Source organism: Vipera ursinii (genome assembly GCF_947247035.1).
Source record: "Vipera ursinii genome assembly, chromosome: 3".
NCBI lineage: Eukaryota > Metazoa > Chordata > Lepidosauria > Squamata > Viperidae > Vipera > Vipera ursinii.
In genome coordinates this window covers 28,048,798-28,076,595 of record NC_139516.1, presented here as the reverse complement: position 1 = coordinate 28,076,595, position 27,798 = coordinate 28,048,798, and the positions used below count along the sequence as shown (strand labels likewise).

General features: G+C 34.9%; 1 protein-coding gene across 1 annotated transcript in view; it reads right to left on the bottom strand.

Annotated features, from left to right (window-relative positions):
• Positions 1-27,798, bottom strand: part of PTPRT (protein tyrosine phosphatase receptor type T) — a gene marked incomplete at both ends in the record, with an annotated part of 687,552 nt that overhangs the window by 57,137 nt on the left and 602,617 nt on the right. Inside the window, 2 exons of the mRNA XM_083358025.1 lie at positions 2,910-3,097; positions 20,401-20,546. Of these exons, the coding sequence (XP_083214151.1) occupies positions 2,910-3,097; positions 20,401-20,546 (334 nt within the window). The remainder of the gene's footprint in view (positions 1-2,909; positions 3,098-20,400; positions 20,547-27,798) is intronic.

The window sequence follows — 27,798 nt, the reverse complement described above, 5'->3', positions numbered from 1 at the left end:
CAAGCAGGAGACCCTTACCATTTCAGACAAATCTCTTCTTAAAGATTGAGGCATTGACTTCTGTCCATCTCGAGGCTATTCTTCTCAACTTCTTCAATCACATAATGCTTTCTTAAGCAACGCTCCCTCCCAAATCACCATACATTCCATTGTAATCCATTGCTATTCTTTGTATTTGTGTTCAGTTACTGGATCTAGAGTATTTTTTGTCTACTGCTTCTATAAAGGCCTCAGGTGTAAGTAAAATTTCAGCAAAAAAATAACCAGTAAGTAATTAGGGGTACAATTAACTAAAGGACAAAAGAAGTTATAGGAACATGCTTTCAAGATGCCCAACACTGTATGATAATGATTATATTCCTGGTATCAATGATAAGTGAATCATTACTTACCCTATAGTTCTGAATTGCTCTAATAGCACTTTGAAAGTGATATTCATCAAATACCTAACCTCCCAGTCTCCTCATACCTTAGGTTCATCAGGATGAAATCTCATCAACTGAGAATTAGGAAAGGAATGTAACAAGTAGACAAGGTCAGTTTCGAGTTTCAGTGAAGTGATGTATGATGAATCTCCACTGAAGTGGGTCCTATTAGTTGTAGCAATAATGAGCAAACATTTGGTTTCCTCATGAATGTATGGTAATATGCAGACATATATTTGATTGGAGGCTTTATGTAAAATTAAAATGTCTATCACTACTAATTAAATATGTGGCCAGGAATGTACAACAACTTGATCCCACTTGGATGCTCAAGTGCAGCAGATGCCCAACAATAGTGCCTGATTTAAACAGAAGATCATCAGTACAGGTAATTGCTTCTTAATTATACTACCAACAAATTTCACTAACTACTGGATTGAGCTAGGAAAGATGAAAATAATCTTCAGAACAGAATGCCACTCTTTTAACTTCCTAATTGCAAAATCTCTGGCCTACCAGGCCTCCTTGAATAAGTTGCTTGGCTTGACACTCAAATCTAGAAATGTTATTCCATTTTCCATATCTGCAGTACATTGCAATTTGAAATATATATTTTTAAATGAACAAAATTATTCCAATAGTTTAAGGTTCTTTCACAAAAGAGTATCATGCCAAAATAACAGAAGGTGTCAGACTTGAGTCTTCAGAGGTGATACATTGCAGTCAGAAGAGCTTACTAGCTGTTACAGACACTCAGAAGGTGGTCAAAGTTGTTTCTTTTTTCTTATTTACTTTTATTTAATGAGTCTTATCTTTAAACTAGCTCTTAAACTATTGTAATATTTTATACATTTTATATCCCAATTAAAAGAGAAGATTCAGTGCAGTCTGCTGCAGGTAAGGATTTTTTGTCTGCTTAGTTTACATTAGTAAAATAGATAAAGACATTTTTTGCAAGGTAAATTAAAGCATTACAAATAAATATAAGGGGAGCCAGGATTGATGATGACCAACATAAAGTGATCTAAACTTGTTGGTGCTGTTGTGATTCAGGGTCAGCCTATGGGTTCGGCAGTTGGGTCGGACGACTCAGAGGAGGAGGAGGGGGGTGTTCAAGAGCTTGCTGAGAATAATATTGAGGCTCCACAGAGCCCTCAGCCAGGCCCCTCCCATCTGGTTACAACGCAGACCCAGCTGTGTGAGTCTGTCAGCGTGGATGAAGATGACCCACAGCTGTCCCTGTTCAAGGATGCCCGACGCAGGAGGCAGTCAATCAGGAGTAAACAGGAAGGCAATGGGGCACCTCGGAAGGAGGCAGAGAGAAGCCACACCCTGAACTGTATAAAAGGGGAATGTGTGGGAAGGCTGGTTTGCTGAAGGCAACCGCTTGAAAAGCTCCTGTTTCATGGTTCGTGTTTGCTCTCTTTGCTCTGTGTTTTTATGTCAATAAATTTGGCAGGCTTAATTCCAGCCTCTTGCCTTCTTGTAAAAGGGGTTGTCCCTGCCTTTTCTGCAGGGCTGGTAGCAGGCTGGTACAGAACAGGTGCTGAGTCCTGATACATTGCAGAAGGGAGGTTACACCACAGGATAAGTGCCACTGCAAAGATTTCTACCTTCTGTTCTTATTTAATGACATTTCCACAAGCCATACATGAACAACAGAAAAACAAGACTACTGGAGAGTAGTATCTCAAAGGTACTTTTTCAAAAGGCAATTAGACTTTGTTTTTCCTTGAAGACGTTTCTTCAATGAAAGGACAACACAGTCCTTTCAGCAGTTCCAAGAAGGCTCCACACACATTTGCAATATTCAGATAACCTGGAGGGCACAAATAAACTGCCAAGTGGCCTCAATGAGTCTCATAAAGAGGGTAATGACCATATGACTGCAAGGAATATAAATCCTTCCTTTTTCCACCATTAAATCAGAACTGAAGAACCATTTTGGATGAGAAGCAAAATGTTTTCAAAGGAAAAAAAAGTCCAGTTGCCTTTTGAAAAAGCACCTTTGGGACAACCATGACCTGGATAACTGAGAATCTCCATAGACTGGAGACTAGTATAACAGGGGACATTCTTTAAGTTAAGTCAGTTCTGACCATTTGAAGGCTTTGTATACTGCCATTAACATCTCCAAGGAGGCCCAGCAGCAGATAGGCATATTTTTTTGGGACAAATTTAATAGCTGTACCATAGTGGTCATAGCTGCTGCATCTGAACTAATTATACTATTTGAAACAGACCCAGTGTCAGATTCTCATAAGCTCCCATTTTTGATTTTGCCAATGTATGAATGTATGAATAATAGGAGCTCTGCAAGAGAAAAAAGGACTCAGGAGGAAAGAGAGGGGAAACCATGATCAGTAACACATAAAAATAAGTCTTATTAAGACACTTCTTCATGAAATCAGGACTTATTCTCATTTTCCAGTAGCTTTAATCTCAATCATTTCTATTATTCAAGTGAGTGAATATTCATCTCACCTCATACTCCTCTTTAAATCCATAGCCCTGTCCCCGTTTCATCTGAGTGATGTGCTGCAACAAGTCGGCCACTCGGATTGCTGGCTGGAACTGTCCCCTGGGATAGGACATTTCTACTGGGTCACAGCTTCGATAGGGATGGGTCTGGATTGTCAGGGTCGGTTGAGTCATCTCCCCATGGCTATTGTCTGTTTTAAAGATAGGGAGGCAAAACAAAGTTTCACCTAGCTGTTACTTGTGCATTTCTTTTCTTTCTCACAGGAATTAATTTCTCCCCATAGGTGAAATAAAGGACTATAGAGAAACCATCTGTGCCCAATGCCACCAGATAATGCAGAAGGGGAAAAAAAACCCACACAGAAGCAACAAAGTCATGAAATGTTTCTATCAACAGCAGGAAGAATATGACTTTTTGATGAACTTCACATTACAAGTAAAACATGTTTTTTTTCATGTGATCTAGACACACTAAATAGTCACCCACCCTGCCCAGCTTTGCCTGCTGCTTTCTGAGCTGAAGGGGAGGAAAATAACACAGAAAGGTGATATCGACTTTCCCCAGTTATTTTTCCCATCTTTATTTTATTTTATTTTTTTGCCAGCAGAAGCAAGTAGGGTGCCAGTGCTATTTTACAGCCTGTAGGGGAACTGGATATATGTATAAAGAGCTTTGATATATTGGCAGTTCATGCTTTGTCTAACTGAAGATATACATCAGCAAAAGATACACAGATTTACATACATTTTTCAAATATTATTATTATGAAAACAATAAGGCAATAAATATCATAAGAGTGGGGACTTTGTGATTTGCTGTTTATTCTATTTGCTAATGCTAACTCTTAATATTATCTTCAGGGACCCTGCTCTCCTTCTGTTAGTTCTTAGTTCTGGAATTACTTTAAGGATAATTTCCAACTTGGAGGCTTAGAGCATGGCCTGGCAACATTTATTTTTCTACTTTGATTCTTATTCAAGGGCATTGTCAAGCTAAGTAAATGTGTTTGGTTCATTTACTCGTTATCGTGGAAGGAAATCACATCAGTGATTGGGAATTGAGGCAATCAATACAGAATAAGGTTTGGTTTGGCAAATTTTATGCCAGGATATTTTTGTCCTGACTCAAGGATGGCATGAACAGCACTTGAGTTCAGAAGTGGAGAAAAAGAAGGATTGCAATGTAGAATGTGTCTATTTTAAGCATCAGTATTAGGGCAGGAGAACCTAAAATATTGTATTGCTTTATTTCAATTAATCTTAAAAACATGAAAGAAATGGAGTTTTGACTTTTGCACAGGTATTCTGAAAGAATTTTAATAAGACAACTAATACATACAAAATCTCTTTTTCTATTTTCTCAGAATAATTAATCTAAATGGAGAGAATAGGGAATCCATCATGAGCTGTTTTTTTTTTAATGTCCTTTATTCTGCATATGAAGGGAGATGGTGGCTCAGTGGGTTAGGACGCTGAGCTTGTCGATCAGAAGGTTGGCAGTTTGGCGGGTTGAATCCCGAGTGCCACGTAGCAGAGTGAGTGCCTGTTACTCGTCCCAGCTTCTGCCAACCTAGCAGTTCGAAAGCACATAAAAATGCAAGTAGAAAAATAGGGACCACTACGGTGGGAAGGTAACAGCGTTCCGTGCACCTTTGGCATCTAGTCATGCCAGCCACATGACCACAGAGACATCCTCGGACAAATGCTGGCTCTTCGGCTTTGAAACGGAGATGAGCACTGGCCCCTAGAGTTGGAAACGACTAGCACGCATGTGCGGGGGAACCTTTACCTTTTACCTTATTCTGCATATGGATTGAAATCTCATTTTTTTTTCTTCTTAAATTGAATCAGTTTAGGTGAGGTATCACTGGTCCTTTACACATTATAAAAAGTACAGTAAAGTGGGGTTTTTATGTTTTATATCAGTAAAAGATGAAACTGCTATATGTGTTATGGAATAAATGGGTAGAACACTTTCAAATTTTTCTCTCTTTCTCTTTTAGTGTTGCTACAGCTGTCATGGAAGGGAAAGATAGGTCAATTGCCACTTGCGCTCCTGAATATATTTTTCTCAGCCACTATTGTCTAAAATTAAGCTGGATAATTAAAGGACAGGCAACATCCTATGAAAAGAAAGTTATGGCCCGAAATATAAAAGGTGTATCAGTACAGTTTTCAGAATTTAATCAGCAATGCAAATGTGTGTATGTATGTCTGTATAATTTCAAATATTTCTTCACTTGTGTATATCCATTGTAATGGGTAAAGACCTAATATAGGAGTAGCAAACTAAGCACTTATTTATTCAATTAACAAGTCTAACATCATTGCTAATGATAATGACTCTGAACAGAGGGGATTTTCAAGGCTTATTAGTTTTCCAGGCTAGATTTACTCTCAATTCATCTTTTTTTATCCTATTTCCCATTAACCCCCTTTAATAGAGAAGGAGATATCTTTATAAGTATGCCATACCCCACAGGACTTACTATCCTTAATTTTCCACCATTTTGCTGAATTCCACCTGTTTTAAGACTGGCTTCACCACAGTCTGTACATTTTTATGAATTTTGTTTAAAAGCATTGCAAGCTACCATTACAAGAGGGAACTATGAAAATAATATGTAGACTTACTAAAGCATATTCAAAGCCACTGGATACATCATTATTCAAAATTACTCAATTTAGCATGTTCAGTTGTAATTACTATTTCCCATGCCTAGATTAAATGTTGTTTTGGTCTCTGCCATTTTTTTCAGTTTTATAGGGGAAAAAATTTCTAGCTGGTAAATTTTGGAAATTGGAGTCCACGCATTTTAAAGTTACCAAGTTTGGAAAATACTGTTTTAGTATTTATCAATGGCCAAACAGCTACTCCTGTAGCAGTATTTTAAGCAACATCTAAAAAGAAAAAAAAGAAAGATGATAACAATCTGGATTAGCTGTTAAAAATCTATTATAAATATTTATAATAATATAAATATAAGAAATCTTATATTCAATATAAATGGTACTACACTGATATATGAATCTTACAGTGAATTACCGTTTCTGCTTGAACCGTATTGACAAATATATATAAAAAATCATTTTCCAAATGTTTGCTATTTTAACTTGTGCTACTAAAAGGGATGATGCAAAGTTCTAAGTAAGTACTACAGTATGTCCAAGTAACACAAAAAACTTTGTCCAAGCTACATTCAAAAATTATAAAATATAATAAAGAATATAAATTCTTTCCAATGAATAAGAGAATATGTCAGGATCGTTTGCAGAGAAAATCTAACATGGATCTTTCAGTCTCAGCCAAATTTTTCACACTGGCTCTACATAATAATTTTGTGGTATTTATAAGCAAAAGCTGATTCTCTGCTTTGTAAAGTAAACAGCAACAAAACATAGCAAGCCATATGCCTTTTGCTCATAGGTAATCTCTGAATTCAAAACAAGACAAGTATTCAAATTTTCTGCAAGTAACGCTAGAGATATATATACTATTTGTAATATGTCTAAGTGTAAATTCCTGAGATATTCTGAAAATCATTTTGCCATCTCTTGGGATGTATTGCAATCCCAGAACAAATTAACAAAAATAAATTATTGTTTCTAATCAATAGGAAGAATTTTCTATAACTGAGTTTAAATTTCCTCTATTTCTCCCTGCCATTTGCACTTCTGTATAAACAGAGGAAAATATATATTAAAAGTGTTTACAGTGACTTATATTTGCTATATACTGTAGAATTAAAAAGGTTAATTGAAAAATTAACAGACACCATTTTCTAACAGAACATTTTCATATTTACCAGTCAATGGATTTAGTCTCTGCAAACTGCCTTTCTATCTCATACTGAATGCTACTGCTAAAACATATTACAATTATAACTTGTCTGTATGTTGGTGAATATTATAAGTAATATGCCTTTCTATTTACAATGCTGCTGAAGATCTAAATGTTTATTATTATGGTATGTCACTCAGTCAGCCAGATGTTTAGACTGGATTTGTCTTTTCATTCATCTGTCAAATTCTTTCCAAGGATCTGGGACACGCAGATGTTATTATTTGATGATGTCAATGGAATTGTCACAGGATGTAAGCTGTTTCAAGTAAAGCTGACTTTTGCAATTGACTGATTGTGATTTTGTAAATGCCAATAGTTTTTAAGTGGTACTCCACTTGTTTTGTTATTGCACCTAAGGCACCTATTACTATTGGTAATATCTTTGCTTCCTTTTGCCACAGTCATTCTATTTCTATTTGCAGATCTTTGTATTTTGTGATTTCCTCCAGTTCTTTCTTTTCGATTCTGCTGTCTCCAGGATCTTTATGATATTATTATTATTATTATTATTATTATTATTATTATTATTATTATTATTATTATTATTATTATTATTAAACTTTTATTCCTAAAACATGAAACTCAGTCAACTGAACACTCAAATTGACTGGCACTAATGGTTGACATGGGCTTCTGCCAGCATCCTAGGTATCAACCAGGTATCTCCTTAAAATGTAAGATGTTCTGAGTAGCACAGTTTTTTGTTGCAGGAAGCTGCAACTTCTTGATGGGTTTTGCAAAGTTTTTGGACGTAGTTCCCAGTGCCATGATGACAATGGGTATTACTGTTACACGTTTCATTCATAATTGTGCAGTTTTGATGGCCAGGTCACGTTATTTAGTATTTTTTCCCAGTTCTTTTTCTTCGACTCTAGTATCTCCTGGTACAGTAATATCAATCAGCTGTACGCTTCAGTTCTCTACAACTGTGATATCTGGTGTGTTGTGTTCCAAATGGCGATCTGTCTCTATTCGGAAGTCCCACAAGATCTTTACCCTCTCATTCTCAACAACTTGCAAAGTCGGCAATTTGGATTGTCAGTAGATTTTTGTATCTTCACTTTCATGGCATTAGTTTGTAGTGCTTGTTCTTGAGCAGCCAGTATTAAGCCTTCTGTTTCATTCTTGATGGTTCCCATCTTAAGCCATGCCCATGTCAAGTTGTTCTCACATTTTCCTTCAATGTTTTTCAAATGTGTCCATGCAAAGCTTTGGTTTTCCATCTATTTATCTTTTTTATTTTTTATTTATTTTAATCCCATTTATATCCCGCCCTTCTCCGAAGACTCAGGGCGGCTTACAAGCTTAGCAGTAGCCTTCATTCTATGTATATGCCTGCTTGTTAGGGCTTTCATACACCCCCCAAGCGGCATTATTACAAAGTCAGCTTATTGCCCCCAACAATCTGGGTCCTCATTTTACCTACCTTGGAAGGATGGAAGGCTGAGTCAACCTTGAGCCTGGTGGGATGCGAACCTGCACTAATTGCAGGCAGCTGGTGTTACTTAAGGAGGCATTAGCCCACTGCTCCACCAAGGCTCCTATTTAATCTATCATCCAGCCATTTTTCCTCATCTTCTACTTTTGTTTCTGTTATTTTGATAATGCTCTTTGTTTTCACAGCCTGCAGCAATTTTTCTGTACTTTGATTCACATAGTCATACAAACTTCATTTTTCTTCTTTGACAGTTTGGTGGATTTGTAGTAGCCTTCTGCCCCCTGTTCATCTTGGCAGGTACAATCTGTTGATGTCACTACGTGGATGTAGAGCATGATGCATGTTCAAAAGTTTATGTCTTTTCCCGTCTAGGTGTTCCAATTTGGCCAATGTCCAGTTGATAATTCCAGCTGGGTAGCATATCACTAGGACTGCTCATGTATTAATGGCTTTAATTATATTTCCAGGATTCAGCTTTGATTTTAGTATTTTGCGGACTCTTCTGATGTATTCCTTTTGGGTTGACTCTTTGACTTTTCCATTCAAGATGTTATCTGCTTCTAATATGCCTAGGTATTTGTAACCATCATCCTTTGCTAATTATTATTATTGTTGTTGTTATTATGATTATGATTATGCATATAGCCACTCAACCTATACACTGTGACTCCAGGCAGTATATGACATTAAAAGCACATAAGTAATCTGCAGGGGGAAAACATTATAAACAATGTTTACAAGCATTGTTTTGCCATAACAGCCAGGTATTATCTGATCTTATGTAAATCATAGGCTCCAATCAGTTTTATAGTTTTTAAAAAAAGAACCCAAATTCTCAACTTTTCAGAACATAATATAAATCTTGTGAGATTAGAAGTGTGTGCACAGTGCAAAAAGATGATAACAATAAGATTAAGGTCTGTTCAGACAATTCAAGTTCTGCCACAAAAAGTGTATTTTGAATATAAAAGGCAGGTTATGTTTCAGAACTCTCATTAATTGTTACAGCTCTGATTTTAATATGATAACCCTATCGTATCCATTTATATTTTTATTCTGTTAGATTTGGCAGTGTGTAACATGAGACGACATCCTTTCCACGAAATAAATTATTTTTGAAGTGATGTTTACAATGGATTTAATTATACACACATCCAAACTCACTCTTCTGAAATAAAAGGTTGTCATTTATTTGACATTTCCTAAGCAAAGTTCCATAATATCTCATATTACTTTTTGTGTTATCCTAGTGGTAAAGAAAATACTTATAAAATTGGCTTACCAAGTGTCTTTCTTTTCATTTAGCTATTATGTGACAAATTGTTTATTTCATGGTGAACCATTTGTCATGGTTCCTGACTGTGATAATATGCTAATATAAAATAATTCCTGCCTTGTGAAGAGGACAATCATACTAGTGATTTAATATAATGCAGGGTTTTATTTGTTTACTTTAGCAAAAATATTGATAGCTAATTCATTAAGAGTTCAAACTAGTGGGAACTTGCTTTCTGAGGCTGATGATGAATAAGGGGCTCAATCTAATACTAAAAAGTATATAAAGAAAACAAAGCATAACTTCATTTTTTGCTCAACTCCATATGAAGAATTTGTTTCTGAAAAAAAACACTATCCTTCTGTTTATGTTTCTTGGCTTCCAATCTACCATGGGCTATTTGCCCATCTTTAGACTGAAAGTGTAATATAGTTTGTCACCTTTTTTTATGACTCTGGCATCTGGACCTGAACACAGTTGTTAAAATCAAGTAGAAAGTAACATGATTCTATGAGATAATTTTATGTTGCAAAAATAGGAAATTTGCAACATCTATCACAAAAATCATTTCATTTTGCATTTGGCTTCCTGCTATATTTTTATTTGTTGGTTTTATCATTTAGTTTGTCAGTTTCTGAACTCAATTTATGTATTATGGTATTCTCCGGGTAGAATATTCTTTTTATTTAAAATAGGCAATTTATTTTATTATCCTTTATAACTTTTCTTCTAGACTTTATATCAAATGGACTATGGCTTAGTTAATATCCTATCCTATCCCATCCCATCCCACCCCACCCTACCCCACTCACTCCACTCCACTGTTGTGTGTTTGTGTGCTATTATTTGTATCAGCTCAGGTGGAGTTTAGATCACAGAAAGAACACAAAAGGCTAAGGAAGAACTATGGATAGAGAGCACAGAGTGGCAAAAGCAGAAGTAATGAAACATCCAGTATTTTCTAATATTATGGCTTTCTCATCCCACAGACTTGACCCAAATCTTGGGTTTCAAATAGATCAGATAAAGAGAACCTGGGTCTCAAGCACATGTAACTCCATGTGAGTAATTTTGAAATATGGGACAATTTGGAGAAAAATTCCATATGTATACACCAAAATTATACAATATTTTCTTACTTTGAACTCCTTCTTAAACCTTCTCTGTCCTGCCTACATGTTTTCAGCTGTGTCCTGATTTTTTTGTAATTGTACATAGTCCATTCATCCCTGCTGCATGTTTCTTGTTAGTATACTTTTTTAAAAAAAATCCAACTGGTATGTATATGAATAAATAAATACATTTGATGTATCAGATCAAATCAGGTGCCCTCAGATCACTTTGGAGAAATCTCAAAGTGAATCTAAACTTTCATTGACTTTCAGGGTCTGCAAAATTTTCAACATTTCTGTCACTTTCCTTTCATACAAAGAGAATGTGAAGTACGGAGCTCTTCTGGTGGGTTTCATTACTTCACAAACTCTACCTAGCAGGGCATTTCAGGGGCTTCAGCTCTAATTGTGTTTTTGCTAGAGTTTATTTAGGCAGGTTCCTTTTGAGAGAGGGAGAGAATCAAATTATTTAGGCCTGAGCCAGAGCATTTAATGGAGGACTATTGCATGTAGTACAGAGTCTTTCTTTAAAACATCCTATCATACATATGCAATAGCAATCACAGGGTTTATACACACACACACACACAGTGAGATATGATATACAATATATCATATTGAGTGCATCAAGAGGTCGAAGGTGGTCAGATAGAAGACAACGGTGTTGGAGGAAATCAAGATACAACTTCGTCGGATGATTCTATAGAACAGAGGGTGACGCGTGCTGCTGCAAAACGTTCTAAGAAGAGAAAATAGCAGGATTTGCAGAAGTCTATGGAATTTCTACGACGTATTCATAGTCAAGGATGGGAGGTGGGAAAAGATCTGGGTGTAGACACAATATATTTTTTATATGTGGTGGTTTTGTGGAAAGGGTGAGTTTTTTTGGACTAAAGTTTGGTGGAATATATAGAAGATTTCTAAATGGAGGTTAAAGTTTTGTTCACAATCTTTTTTTTATTGTATGGAATAATTATAGATGTGGTACTGGAAGAGGAACGGCCGATTACAGAAGAGTGGACTTTAAAGTTTTCTGATTTGGTTGAGGTGGCGAAGATTTTGGTTAATTTGAAAGATTAGTTGTAAGAACGTTATATTATGGAATGGACAAAATGGATGGAGTCTATTTAGGACAAGTATAGGGTTGAGAAGTATTATATAGTATTTGAATAATTCTTTTTTCCCCTTTTTTTCTGTTTTTTTTCCTCTTTCTATTTTGGGGTTTTTTTTCTTGTTTTTAATGTATATTTAATATTATTAAGGTTTGTTTTATCATATATAAGCTAGAAAGTGTTTTTTTATTTTAGTTTTTTATATATATTTAATATTGCTAAGGTTTGTTTTATCCTATATAAGCTAGAGAGTGATGGATTTTAGAATTTATAGTTGTTAGTACATGGTTGCTTATGTTTGCTTTTCTTTTTTTTCTTTTTATATATATACCTTGTATTCAGCTCTGGGAAGTCGGGGGGGAGGGGGGGAGGGAGGGGGGGAGGAGGGAGGGAGGTAGGGGGGGAGGTAGGGGGGGAGAAGGGAGGGGGAAGGGGTTTTTTTTTAAAGGAAAATTGTATTTTAAAACTTTTCAATAAAAAAAATATTAATTATATGATATGATATATAATATATAGAATATGTGTCATATATAATATATAATACATAATATATATATATATATATATAGAGAGAGAGAGAGAGACCCTGTGATTGCTATTACATATGTATCATAAGATATTTTAAAGAGTTATAAAGAATTATATTAATTATAATATTATATTATATATAACATGTATTAATAAATATTATATATATATGTGTGTGTGTGTGTGTGTGTGTGTGTGTGTGTGTGTGTGTATGTATATGTGTATATATATATATGTATTAAGTGTTTTTCTGAAGCACTCGGTCTGCCCAAATATGGGAAGGAAGCTTTTGCCCGTATCAGCCCCAATCTAGGGGCTATCCCAGGCAGCAGTCGCTACTGCGACAAATCATTTGTATGTTAAATTTGGATTGCCAACAAAGAGTTAAAGGAAGACTGATATAGCTATTTTGAGCTATTTAGCTCTCATCAGCCAGCCATACCCTTCTGAGATTCGAACCTGAGCTGCTTGCATATTAGGCAGCTGTATTAACCTCTAAGCCACAGGCTCTTCTCACTTTGTCACTGTGTCAGGGAGGGAGGAGACCCAGGGAGGAGATATGTATTAAGTGTTTTTGTCTGCCCAAATATGATACAGGCAAAAGCTTCCTTCCCATATTTGGGCAGTTTGCACCAATTACATAATACAGGGATCCCAAAGAGGCTAACCTTTCCACTGAAGCCGTCTACCAACAATTCTACCAGCCTAGATAAACAAAAGGCTCTTCAGTGAGAACTTGAACATTTTTAAGTTAAAGTAACAAACTCTCACTCTGTGTTTTTTTGCAGGAGAATTTGACAGCTGCTTTGTTTCTGTTACATATCTCTACCTCAAAAGAGATGCAAGAAAAATAGTTAACATGAATTTCAGTGAGATCCTTGAAACTACTGTATCTGCTGAAACTTTACAGACCCATTCCCTGCAATTTTCATTGCATTCTGCAAAAGCAAAAAATCAACAAATAAAACAGCTACAGTTATTTGGATGCTTGCCAATTATCTCCAACCATAGCATATTTGAGTAAACTCAGAATTAAACCTTGAATTATTCTTTATTGAATCCTTTAATTGAATCTGTTCCTCAAGTATGCATTACTGAGTGTGCTTGTGTGGTGCCTGAGAAGGGATAAAATGTGTTTTGTCTCTATGTCTCCCAAGTCAGCTTAGGTCCACTTTTCAAATCCCACTTCAAGATTCAAATCCACATTAATCAGGAATATTATAGCAAAGAGCATAGAATTACTCTATTATCTTGAGGCTGTGGAATACTCTTCCCTTTGAGATCCACAATAAATTAGAAGAGCTACAAAATATGACTTTTTCACTAGAATTGGCCCTCTTTCGGATTTTCTGATTTTTTTTTGCGTGTCTTTGCCACAGAGTGTAATCCAAGCTATATCTGAGTCCTATTGATATATAGATATATAGAAGGGAACCTGAGTAAGCAGAAAGTGTAAAATGGAACTCTGGTAATACTGTATTTAGCAGGGAAGTTATTCAAAATAATTTCCTTCTCTCCCAATTAATATGCTAATTAACATATACTGTAAATATTGCTTTAAAACATGTATTGTTTGAAACAAGTCCCCCCTGACAAATCAGTAATGAACAATGGATTTTAGAAAATCTCCTGACTACCAGTTTTTTCCCTTGCCATATAAAATTTAATGTCAGTTTGTTCAGGTTCCTGAAAATTTTTTGATCTAGTTGTATACAAATATTTTGGAACAGGAATAGGATTTTAGGTAGTACATTTATTTTTACGACAGCAATTCTCCCTAACAATGAAAGACTCAAGTTTCCCCATCTTTCCAGGTCTTCTTTTATTTGTTTCACTATTTTGTTGTAATTGTCTTCTTTGATTGAAGTGCATCTGGCCGTAATAGTCATCCCTAGATATTTTATCTTCTTAACTATTTGTATATCCATAATCCTAGCCAAATTTTCTTTCTGTTTATTCGTTATATTTTTAACAATCATTTTAGTTTTACCCTTATTTATTTTCAACCCAGTGGCTTCCCCATATTTATCTAGTTCTTCCCCATTTATTATTATTTTAGCTTCCTGATTAGAATATATTGCCCTAATTATGTTTATAATTTTTTCACCCATATCCATATACCTAAGTTGTTGATGTATAAACGACCATGTAACATTATCAAAAGCCTTCTGGGCATCTAAGAATAATAACGTCATTTGCTGTCCACTATGTATTTTGTAGTATTCTAACATATCCAATATTATCCTAATGTTGTGCTTAGTTTGTCTTTTGGCTAGAAATCCATTCTGATCCACATGTATAAAATCATTTAAAAACGTTTTTAATCACTCAGCTATAATTGTTGTAAATATCTTATAATCAAAGTTAAGTAAAGATATTGGTCTATAGTTTTGGATTGATGTATGGTCTGTGTTGTCTTTTGGGATCAGAACAATATTTGTCTCTGACCATGACTTTGGGATTTTTGCTTCATCCAGGACCACGTTAAACACATCCAATAAAGGTTGTCCTAAGATGTTTTGTTGTTTCTTATAGATTTCTGTCAGGAGGCCATCAAGACCCGATGCTTTATTATTTTTTTCTTTATTAATGGCTGTAATCATCTCTGTCATCCTAATTTCTTCATTCAACATATTTTTAATTTCATCTGTAACTTTTGGTAGTGTTGCTTTTTTGAAACATCCCTCCGCTTTCTCCTCATTTTAACCGAGGATTAAAATGAAACACCTGCAGGATGCTAAAGAAAATGGGAGTTTTGGACTACCAGACTGGGAAACATATTATCATGCAGCAATGTTAACCTGGATTAGAGAATGGATAATTTGAAAGAATAAAAGATTATTAACTCTAGAAGGCCATGATATGCAATTAGGCTGGCACACATTCCTATGGAATGAGAAGCAAGGGCTATATCAACATTTTCAAAACCATCGGATTAGACAAGCACTACTTAAAATTTGGAATAAAATTAGAAAACAAAATTACATTAAAGTACCAGTCTGGTTGTCCACCCTTGAAGTGATAGTCTACCCAAATTTGTTTAATTTGGAAAACAGTACTACATACAAGGATATTATGATTGAAATGGGAGAATTGAAATCCAGACAGGAACTAGAACAACAAGGGATAAAATTGGAATGGTGGGCTTACTTACAGATACAAACACAATATGGGAAAGATAAGAAAGAAGGGGGGATAAATATTCAAGAAACCACATTGGATAAAATCTTATTGGGGCCAGATGAGAAACAAATAAGGGAATTGTATAGTCTGCTATTGGGGTATAAAATGATTGAGGAACAAGTTAAAGAACCAATGCTGATATGGGCTAAAGATTTGGGACATGGTATCGATCTTGATATATGGCAAACTCTCTGGGATAGAAATAAAAAGATAACGCTGGCCTCAGCTTATAAAGAAAATTTATATAAAATGTTTTACCAGTAGCATCTCCCTCCAGTGCTATTAGCCAAAATGTACAAAAAAATATCCCCTAGTTGTTGGAAATGTTCCAAAGAATTAGGTACTTATTTTCATGTTTGGTGGTCCTGTAATAAGACGCAAGAGTATTGGCAAAGGATATGTATATGGTTAGAAGAAATATCAGGACGGAGAGTAGATTATAGACTAGAATTTTTCCTACTTGGCATAACAACAGAGAAATATACCAAAGAAGAGTTATATATAATACACATCATCACAGCAGTGAGAATGACATTCGCCCAGAAATGGAAAAAATAGTGAAATACCTGAAGAGAGTGAAGTGATAAATAAAATTTGGGCGTGCACAGAAATGGACAAGTTAACTTTGGAAATAAAAAATAAAGTTCAGTCAGATTACTACAAAATTTGGAATAAGTTTTACCTATGGTGGGAACAGAAAGGAAAATCTCAATAGAGATATACAGGATGCTGATTTCACATATTACTAGAATAAGGTGGTCGATAAGATTGACTATTGTATAACTGTATATAAATGATATATACATAAAATGTATATATGTATATGTATATATGTATGTATATGTATGTATGTATATGTATGTATGTATATAAAACACAAAAATGATGTAAGACAAGAACGAATGTCAGACTGTTAACAACTTGTCCAACATTTTAAATAATAAAATTTGCAATAAAAAAAATCTCCTGACTACCTATGGCTTGGAGGCCTTCTTTTACACCTAGCAATGTGAAAAACCACTGTCCAACAGCAGCATCTTATGCACTCATCGTTGGAGATAGATCATTTTTGCCCTGATTGTTCTATCTATTCAGGTGCCAGAAACTAATGCTAAATTTATAATGCTCCCTGACAGCATGACTTTCAATGTTCAATCAAAAATCCATATTCCCCCATCTTAACATAATGTCTTTCCATGGATTAAAATAGATTGTTTCAGAAGCTTTTTTGTGCCTTTTCTTTTCAAAGCAAAACTGTCTTTTTGCCAACTTGATATGTCTTAAGAAGCAACCTGAGATTCCTGAGGAACTTTCATAGCTTAACTTGATATTCTAACATTCTGACAATCATCTTTTTCTTTTACTCTTCTCTCAGCTGTGAATATGGAGTATCCAGAATGTCCTATGGCTTAGTTCTGTCACACTTTCTTTAGTCCTGCATGACAGCTCATCAGTAGGGTGTCAGCAGAGAAATGCCTACATGCTGAATATGTCACCATTGCTCATAGGATGCCAGACTATGTGAATCTGTTCCTTAGGAACCCCACAGAATATCTTCTGAATTAGACAGTGGAAATTTAAGCATGTCTTTCTCTCTACAGTTCTCTTTATGGATGTAGTACCAGTATCCCTTTGTTCTATAAGGCACTTGATAAATCACAGTTCCTTCATGGAACACTAGAGGACAAACTCATATTCAACACATTCCAGATGCTTATGTGAATTTTTTTCTTGCCATAAATGTATGGCTACCTAAAGATATGCTAGCTATACTTATAGATAAAATAGCTATAGAAACATTTGTACACTTTTTCTCATATTTCTCAGTTCTGTTTTGTCTTCAACCTGATCATTCCTCATCTAGATGTACAGTGATTTTTTTAAAAAAAAATATGAAAATATTGCTTTGAAAATACTGAATTCTATGAATTGTAATTTAAAGCTTGTATTTCTCTTCATTGTCATCAAGAGGAAAATGAAATGGTCTAAGCCAGTTTCTTCTCAGTACAACAATAACAGAAAAAATGGGGAAAGTTGTATCTACCTATGAAAAGCTATTTCCTTCTGATGTTCTGTTTTAATATATTTTTATTAAAAAATTTTTAATACAATAGTAAAAACTAATGGAAACTAAGCAGAGATGGAAAAGAGAATGGAAAGAATAAAAAGTGCAGAAAAAAAGAAAAAGAAAAGCAACACATAAAGCAGTTATTTCCTACCTTCAGCACAACAAGCCTACCCAAACTCTTCATAGTATAAGGTTAAACAAATATCTTTTCATCCTATGTCCCATCCCTTATTTATAATTAAATCCATAAAACATTAACTGTTCAATCCTGTTGTCAGCTAAAAGTTTCTAAAGGGCTGCCAGAACAATTTTTTAAAGTCTTTCTTTAACATTGATCTATTAAACCAAGTTATATTCCTTCCTTTTACTTGTAACAGACTCACATTTTAATTCAATAAAATATTTAAATATGATTTGATTTCAATTCTTTTTTATGCTATCACATAGATTTATGCAAGGCTTTAACAAGCCTTTTTGGAGATCTAATATGACAACATTTCCCAGGTTATTCTCTTGGTTTATTGTTTGTATTTCCCTTTTAATTTTTAAAACTTCACATATCTGGTAAAGGGTCCCTTTTACAAATCATTCTCTTGATTTGCTGTTTGTATTTTCACACTTATATTTTCTCTATCTTGACAGATAAAATTTATTCCACATCTGTTTTTCTTTCGTTAAAAACGTTTAGACATAATCTATCCATAGAAGCAGAGATAATACTGACAGGGCTGATATTATATTTACTAACTTCTGATTGCATTCTTCAAAGATCTCCTTTAATATTTCCAATGTTATATTTTGTAACACTCTATAAGTTCCAGTATTAACTGACACACAATGCTTGTAAATTTTTACTCCCCTCCAGAGTTCAATTTCTAAAACCATCATTTTAACTTTTGTTTTCATTTGCAGTTCCCAAGATAGCCAGATCTGATTCCTATGAGAAGCTGTTTATTTTTACAGTCAATTCTAATTTATGGTAAATCAATATTTCAAATTTATCTGAACCCTTAAATCCATGTATAACTTTCTTAGATCTAAACCAGGGGTCTTCAAACTTGGCCCTTTTATGACTTGTGGACTTCAACTCCCAGAATTTCTCAGCCAGCTTTGCTGGCTGAGGAATTCTGGGAGTTGAAGTCCACAAGTCATAAAAGGGCCAAGTTTGAAGACCCCTGATCTAAACGGTATTGTCCTTGGTAGCTTGTTCCTACACAGTTTCACCAGAGTTAGCTTTGTTTGCTTGTTTGTTTTCTAACTTTCATACGGTTGAAAAGAGGAGAAAGGGAAACAAAGTTTCTAAAGCATCATTAACAATACCTGTTGCTTCAAGTTAGCAAACCAGTAATATAATAAATTATTTTATTTTATCTGAGAGAGCAATTTGGCACAGAAGGAGGAGTGACGTCTCCCTTTTAAAGTGGGGTAGTATTCATTTGTTTAGAATGTTTTTGATCATCACAATGGAAGATGGTAAAGAAGAAGAGGAAAATCCAGCATTGCATCTCCTTAGTAGTTATGACTCTCAATGCACAAATGCTAGCTAATACTGTTTATTGTTCTACATATCTGAATCAAGGACCAATTCAACAGAAAGCAGCATTATGTGAAAGTGTGTGTGATTTGTAATCACGGGGGATTTTACACTAGCTCCTGGTTTCATAGTTTTGCATGCCACAGTGCATATTTCTGTTCACCTGTTCTGCATGGTTTTAAAAGCTATTGATTAATAACTGAATCTGAAGAATGAGATTTCAGAAACTAAAAATGAGTAATGGAGGCAGCATAGACAATTAAAAGGTTCTGTTTTCTATGCTTTTCATTAGGTGTCCATTTCTGATAATAATAATCTTTTCCACAGAGGAAAAAAAATGTAATCTGTGGGTGGACTCCTCAGCTCATCAATTCAAGAATGTGGTTTTCTTCCCAGTAAGAAGCAACAGCTTATTTGGCAATGTTGGCTTTTTCCGTATAACACTCAGTGTGAAACGGCTGTTACTCTTTTCACTAGATGCACAGCTATTCATGGTTGTTGGAAGAGCTATAGGATCATTGTACTTTCAGGATGGAGACTATAGACTATATTTACAAAGTGGATCCAGTTCAGAATACTCAAGCTAAGCACATTTTTTTATATGGGAATGGAGAAGGCTTTGGAGTAGACAGTGTGATCCATCAGAATAGAGCTGGAATGGACTTGGGAAGTCTTCTAGTCCAAGCTGCTGCTCAAGCAGGAGACCCTATAACATTTTAGACAGGTAGCTGTCCAGTCTTTTCTATGCAAAATATAATAATGCAAAATATTTTTTGGTTTGCTCTTGAATCAGGGCTATATGTTTGGTTTTTTCCTTCTATTATTAAATGTGTTAAGCATAATTAGGACATATAGGTTTGTTTATGTTTCTAGTTTAAAAACGTAGGAATACACAGCACTGGCTTTTGACAAAAAGTGACAAAAGAAAGTTCTAGGGACAACTATAAAAGGATCTGGGGATTTCAAGTATTTTTATTTATTTCTATCCCACCATTATTATTTCTATAACTAAGTCAGGGGAGAATATACCTAATACTCCTCCCTCTTACTATTTTCCCCACAACAACCCTGTGAGCAGGTTGGATTGAGGGAGAGAATAATTCACCAAAAATCATCCAGTCTGGTTTCATGTCTAAGGTGGGATAGAACTCTCAGTCTTCTAGCTTGGTATCTCAATCACTAGACCAAATGGGCTGAGATGGTTGGCATCTGTTTTGAATTGGGACTGCAAAAGTCAAAGAGGCCTCTTCCTGCTTCCAAGAATTAGAGCAGGAAAGAAATAATACTGAGGTTTTTTTTCTTTAATCCTTAACTTTATACCTTTAACTTTTTGTTTGTTTGCTTCAGTGGGATGCAAGTCAATTAATTACCAAAAATCATCCTGAGAAGTGAAACTTACTGAATCCATTAACATCTTGGCAGCCTGAAGCGAAAGTGTCTTCATTGTGAGTCGCGCTTTTTGTAGCAGTCTTGTCTGAAGCAGCAACAGGCCCCATTTCTCGTTGACTGCTGCTTTGGGTCTCTTTTTGCTTCTTAGCTAGTTTCCTTCAGAGCGTTTTGAAAAAAGAAGAAATCAGAATTATTTTCCTTCATAAATTAAAAGAAATTGAAATAAAACCAAGTCAATAATAGTTTACAGTATATATATATATATATATATATATATATATATATATATATATATATATATATATATATGCTGTATGTTACAGAACACTGTTACTTTCCCACCGTTGTGGTCCCTATTTTTCTATTTGCATTTTTATGTGCTTTCGAACTGCTAGGTTGGCAGAAGCTGGGACGAGTAACAGGCGCTCAATCTGTTACGTGGCACTCAGGATTCGACCTGCCAAACTACAGGGCTTTTTTTCTCATAGAACGCTCAGAACGGAGTTCCGGCACTTTTTTGGATGGAACCTTGTAGGGTAGGCAAGGTGGGTTGTGGGTTGTATGACATGTGTGAGTTCTGGCACCTTTTTCTTTTACAAAAAAAGCACTGTATATATATATATATATACATATACACACACATATACATATACATACATACATACATACATATACATACAAACACACATACACACATACAGTATTTTTATCTGATTTGACATAACATGCAGGGTTGTTGCAAATATGAGGATGCATTTTGATACATCTCCATTTGCAAGAGTTAGCAATGGAGAGGGGATATGAAAGTAGCAATGGAGTATCATGGAAATTCACAACATTCAAAATCTGGGTCAAGGAAAAAAGAGCATAACCAAATGGGACAGCAGTGGGGTCTTATCAAGCAATTATATGAATCTAATCATGGAAGCTCCTTTTATAATTTTGTCTCTGGTCATGTATACTGCCCCTTAGAAATGCTGTCAACCTCTATTCCAACTGGAAAAACAATCTGTCTGCTGAGTAAAATATGTATTGTGAGACCTTGATCTTTTGCCAAAAGTTCATCTTCAGGAGAAAGATGGTAATAATGAGACATATTTTTATTTTTATTTTTATTTTCCTAACTTTAATATACTTAAAATTTAAATTTATTTTAAACACTGTATACAATTTAAAAATCTAAAGGCCATGCTTGGTTTATCAGTCTAGGTCACTTACAGTTTTCCAATGCCATCTATAAAGTGCCCATAATCGAGTTATGTTTTGCTTACATGTGTGCAATTTCTGATAACTTAGAAGCCTGTTTCCATAACTGTTTCTGATATACTGGTAGATACCACAAATTTAAGTTTTTCCTTAATTTAAGATTTTAAAAAAACATTTTTGTGGTAAGTTTCTACAAGGATAAGCCATTAAAATTTGTACAAACATCTTGCTGTTGGCTCAAAAAAAAATCAAGCCTTCCAAGTGAACAGTAAGAAAAACTGCTATTTGTGAAATTATTGCAACATGCAATAATTGCAACATGCTGTTCTTAAAGCATCTCATACGTTGTATCTGTAAAGGTCTAGAAACTAACTTTGAAGCAGAACTAGGAAAACATAACATCATAGTGAGCTCTCTTCTTCTAATGCTGCTATTTCCTTTTCTATCCCAAAGATTGTTTTTGGAAGTAAGGACTGGATTCTGTGCATTCTATTTTTTTGATGTGTTCAGAAAACTGTAGAACATTACTTTCCCAAACTTTCTAATATTATGAGAAAATATGGAAACCCAACAGCAGAAAGCAATATATGTTGAAGACTTCAAGAAAGCTTTCTAGATTGGAACATAACTCTGAGCTTCCAGGTTGCCAAGGTGGGGAGTGAAGAAGCAATCCTTGAATGTAGCTTTCAGAGCCTTTCCCAAAATTGCCGGCAAATTGTAAATTTTAATGAGACAGAAGGGGAATATATATAGTACATGGGAAATAAAGAATACAGTAGTTGCATTTAATTAGTTTGATATAATATGAATTAATATATCCAGATGAATTTCATCTCCAGATCACTGTGGCCAATGTTGATGATCTAAAAGACATGTACAGTATAGTGCTAATCCAGAAAATATGGCATGCTGGACTTAAAGGAAAAGAGAACACCCTCTTGTTTTCACTGGGGATTGACAGGAAAGCTGATTAGGGTCAGAGTTACCATCTCCTTTCTCTTGCTTGTGGAAGGTCATTCCAAACAAGACATGATCAGAGAAGGATCACCTTATGGTTTATTTCTTTCAATAATATTAAACCCTGACAATGATAAATCATACCAACATATTCTTATTTGCATAGAGCTTCTTCTTAACCCATTATTGTTGGAATAATTGGAATAATCTCAGATGCAAATTCTATGTCATCAAGCTGAATGAGAATCAGTAGGGAAGAACCCAGAATTTCTCTACCCACCCCAATTTTCCCCCACCCATGTTTCCTTAAACATATAGCAGACAGGTATAGTAATAAAATGCTATCCCTATAAAGAGGCCATTTTTTATTTATACACCTATCAGAAGATAATCTATTTTGGGCATGGGTTAACCACAAACAGTAGCAAGTCAAAAACTTTTTTTTCCCCATTCCCACCACTGCAAGATCATCAGCCTGGAAATGGGGAAAGGAACAATATTTAAAACTGGATGGATATAGAACATCACAACATTGCATGAACTTTGCTGATAAGAAAATGAAAAAGAGGGAAAAAGAGAGTGTACCTGCAGATATTATGGTCGTTCTTTGTACACTATTTTATTCAGTAATAAAATCTGAATAAAATATGCTACCAGTTTTCCTCTTCCTGTGAAATAAATTGTTTTGTTCATAGGAACAAAAAAAGCTAAATAATGCCTTTCTATTTAATCAAAAAATAAATTGATTCTTCTTACATAGGCAATCCATCTTTTCTGGTGTTGGCTATGATCATTTAATATTGCAGACATTTAGAGACAAGAATGTCAGGTGAAGATTGTGAGTTGATACAATAGCTGTTTTTCATCCTGTAAGAATACTGTCTGCCTCTCATGCAGGAAAGTTACTATGAAACTTTCATGCAATGAGGACAGCACTAATTATTTCACTGAAGCAATTTTCATTGCTCCTATGACTTCCTCGGGCATTTCCTCCAGTTTGAAGGGTTATTCTGAGCACAAAATGTGCGAGAGGAGAATGTAGAGTAGTGATAAATGAAACAGTGATGCAACTTTGCTTTCTCTTTGAAGAAGCAAAGTCTGCACTGCTTCATGAAGCTGCTTGGTAAGGATGCTTTGCTTAAAGCACTGACAAAGTGAAGCATTGGTGCTAATAACATTGAGATGGGAGATGCAATTTCAACCTATAATTTCATCCACCAACCCACTCTCTCCTTCCTTTTGTAGCTCCTAATATTGTACCACCAAAGATACTTCTGTCTGAGACCTTGAAGTCTTCCTGTATGTCAAAATTGCTTATTTCACTTCAATAACAATTATAATTTGGATCCTGCAAAATAAAGATAAAAATGGAATCACCATATTCTTGTAAAGGAAAGGAGGGTTGAAATTGGCATTTGGACAAGGCATGACTAGAAATCTGATGAATCCCATGCCCCAGCAAAAAAAAAACACCACCTCTTGAACCAAAAAAAGATACCTATTCCTTTTTTCTATACTTGTATTGGCTTCTGCTTGATGGGTCCAAAGATGGAAGCAGGGACAAAAAAAAGGAGTGCCTTTGCATCCTTTGTCATTACATCTTAATAGTGGTGCAACTGGGCAAAGGAGACCGGGACTAATGAAGAGAGACTAGTCAGCCCACACTCATCATTTGAAGCAGGTATTATGGAATTTAAAGATTTGAAATGCCCTTTCAGTCATTACTTTTTTAAAAAATTAGATATTGCATAATTAATATTAGGATTTTTCTTTTTAAAAAATATATCAGGATAATGCATATATTGCACAAAATGCCTAATGAATGAACATCTGCAATATTTATGTGGCCCCCATGTAGGTTGATCTATATATCCTGCTGTAATACTATTCATGAAGGAGGGACAGAAGGAAATTAACTTGTAGAACATAAACTGTCACATGTCGCATTTGTGTAGAGATTTGTAAGATTTAGACATGAAAAAGCAAATGACAGGGCATCAGCTCCACTTCAGAATCAGGAAAAATTAATTCAGAACTCCCAAGGATAAGTTTTGAAGAGAAATTACAAAGGAACTCTGGAACAGAGCCACCTCACTATCATAGGATTAATAAAACTTATACATGCTCATTACATCCTAACATAATATCTGCTAAGTTCAAAATGAGTGTGCTTGATTCTATGTAACCATATGACATAGCATTTCTGCTTAGAAATTTGTTCTAATGTGAGAAGTGGCTCTTAAAAACAAATATGTGTACATTTTGTTGTGGCTTCATTACTCTGTAATGATTAATGACAGGCATAACACGATCTTTTTCATGACAATATAGATGTGAGATGGGCTGCAATTAATCTTTCACCATATAAATATTAGTAAATGGGTTTCACAGTCTGCTGGGGCGGTTTCATTAATATTGACACAGGAATGAACTCCTGTGCAGAGGCATGTCTTCTGTGAAAAGATATGAGGCTGTATGCACACATCACATTTCCCCCTGATTAACTTACCTACGACTTTTGGAAATAACCCAATTTTCAGGGTTTACTGGAGTGTAAACTAAACATTGCACAATATAGGACTAATTCATTTGGCAAGTACTAGTTTTGCACTGAGTGATAAAAATATATTTTCTACTTTATGCAGTTCAAAGTAAGCACAAAGTGTTAAGATAGAAATAAAATACATATTATTAATAGGGGGGGCAAAAGTCCATGTGCATAATGCTAAGTCTCCCCAAGGGCTATTTGATGTTATGCACTTCTAAATAAATAATAATAAATATTATAAAGAAAAAATATATTATAATATATAACCAATAATAGGTTCAGCAATATATTGTAGGGACTAGCTAGGTAATTGCGCAACTTATGCAGAAGTAATATTCTAGATTGTTAATAGAATGCAGCTATATTAACTTAATTATTAGTTTGTTTGATTTCTCAGTCAAAATGTAATCTGAAATGATGAGCCTATCATAATGAGCATTTTAAGTTACTGAGGTTAGCCATTATTGCTATACTATTAAGGGGTATAAAAATGAATATTGCTTATTAAAATAAATTTAAATGATAGATTGAAATAAATTCCTACACACCCTAATAATTCAATTTCTTTAAAGGATTTATTTATTTATAATTCAATTTATATGGCTGCCCCTCTACGCAGTTAAACTCTGGATGGTGAACAAAATGAAAATATAGCAATCCATTAAAACTGAAAAAAGAAACAAATAGAATCCCCCATTAAACCTCAATTTCCATGTATTTCATGCACCCAAACCAGAATTTCAGTAACTAAGATTCTCATCCTGAAGCATAGAAGAAGACCCAGATCTTCAGTCTTCTGAAAGTCCAATAGAGTTGGAATTATCTGTATCTCTTGGGGGAGATTAGGTTTAGGTGTCATGACAGATAAAGCATGCTTCCTAGGACTCAACAGATGATACTGCTTTCCTGAGGGAACCCAGCGCAAATCCATCCTTCCATATCTGATAGTACATGTGGAAACCATCACAGGTTCGTGATTGGGTAAGTAACTTTCATTCTATATAGGGCTTTATAGATGATAACAAACTCCATAATAGCACTTGGAAGCTTACTAAGGGACAGTTGAACTCATGCCATTCATATACCAGTAATTATATATGGTTGTATCCTGGTGTGTTCAAAAAGCACATGTTCACTGCATTCTGGACAAACTGAAGTTCCCAAATGTTCACCAAGGGCAACCCCCTATACAGCATGTTGCAATAGGGGAGGAAAGTAAGACATGAATAACCATGAACAGTGCCTGCTGATCTAGAAATAGTTGCTACTGGTGCACAAGATGCTTTTGTGTAAAAGCTATCATGATCACAGCTGCGACTTTCTCCTCAAGTAGGATTCACATTGCACAACTTTATTATCTCATTCAGAGTTAATGATGGAAAATCACTTGAACCAAAACCATTTCTTCCCATTCAAATACTTTCAGCTTTCAGTCCATTACCACATTTGGATGGCCTGGGACAGGGAAATTCCACTAAGATATACTGATGCCTAACTCCATGCCAACAAATTATTCCCTCAGCAAATTCATAAAGATATTAAATTTGAGGGGATAGAATCAAATTCTGAGGTACTCTGCAATATAGATCTGACTCTTCCCCTTCCTATCAACACTGACTGTAAGGAGGAGAAACACTAAAGAACTGTGTTTCCCACACCCAACTCCCTCAGTTAGTCCAATAAAGTACCATCACTGATATCAAAAGCTACCAATAGATATATTTCCCAATTCTGGGCTTGTTAAATTATAAAAATACCACTGTTTCTTTGTTCCGCAAAAGCCAAATCATATACTTTTGAATTTAATAGCCCCCACAAATAGATCCAAAATAAAATAATCTGCAATAAATCTGCAGTAAAATAATTTAAAATTACCTTGCTGTTTTTTAAATTATAGAGGAGATCCTGAAACACTAGTCTGGACTTAGAAATTAAGAAAAACATTTGGGATAATTCATGTCCTTTATCACACAAATAACCTGATATGCCAATATAATGATTCAAAATAACAGAAGTATGTAAAATCCTTACATATTGAAGAAACCTAATGAATCAATTTAAACCATTAGAGTGGGACATTAGTGCTGCAACATCACAGAATGTAGGACCACAATGACCTTTTTATAACATTTTAACAGGCCTAAGAGAGATTTAAAATAAGTGTTCAACCTATTTCTATTTAAAAATGTTGGCTTAAGAACATAAGAATGGCCTTTTTGGATCAGATGCCTGGCCTATCTAGATCAGCAATCTGTTTTCACAGCCAACCCACCAACTATACAAAGAAGCCTATTAGACTTCTAGATAACCTTCAGAGGTAGTCACATCACCATCAAGGCTTAGCAGACATTGATCTCTGTGAGGTCCATGAATTGGTGGAATAAATTCCGAAATTTATTTATACACTGTATTTTTAAAAGCATTCATTTGTCCGAATTTTTTTAAGAATTTAATTGCACTGCCTTGACCTCTAATTCTAGGATTTTAGGAAGGGGAAACAGCTTTTTCTTATCCAATTTATGCCCACCATGCTTAGTTTCTACACCTTAAAAATGCTTCCTCTCATTTTGCTTCCTTTCTAGACTAAAAAGTCCCCAAAATCTCCATCTTTTCTTATAGGAAAACTGCTGTGATTATCTTATAGGAAAACTAAGAACTGATTATCTTAGTTGCTCTTGAAACTTCTCTAGTTCCCTT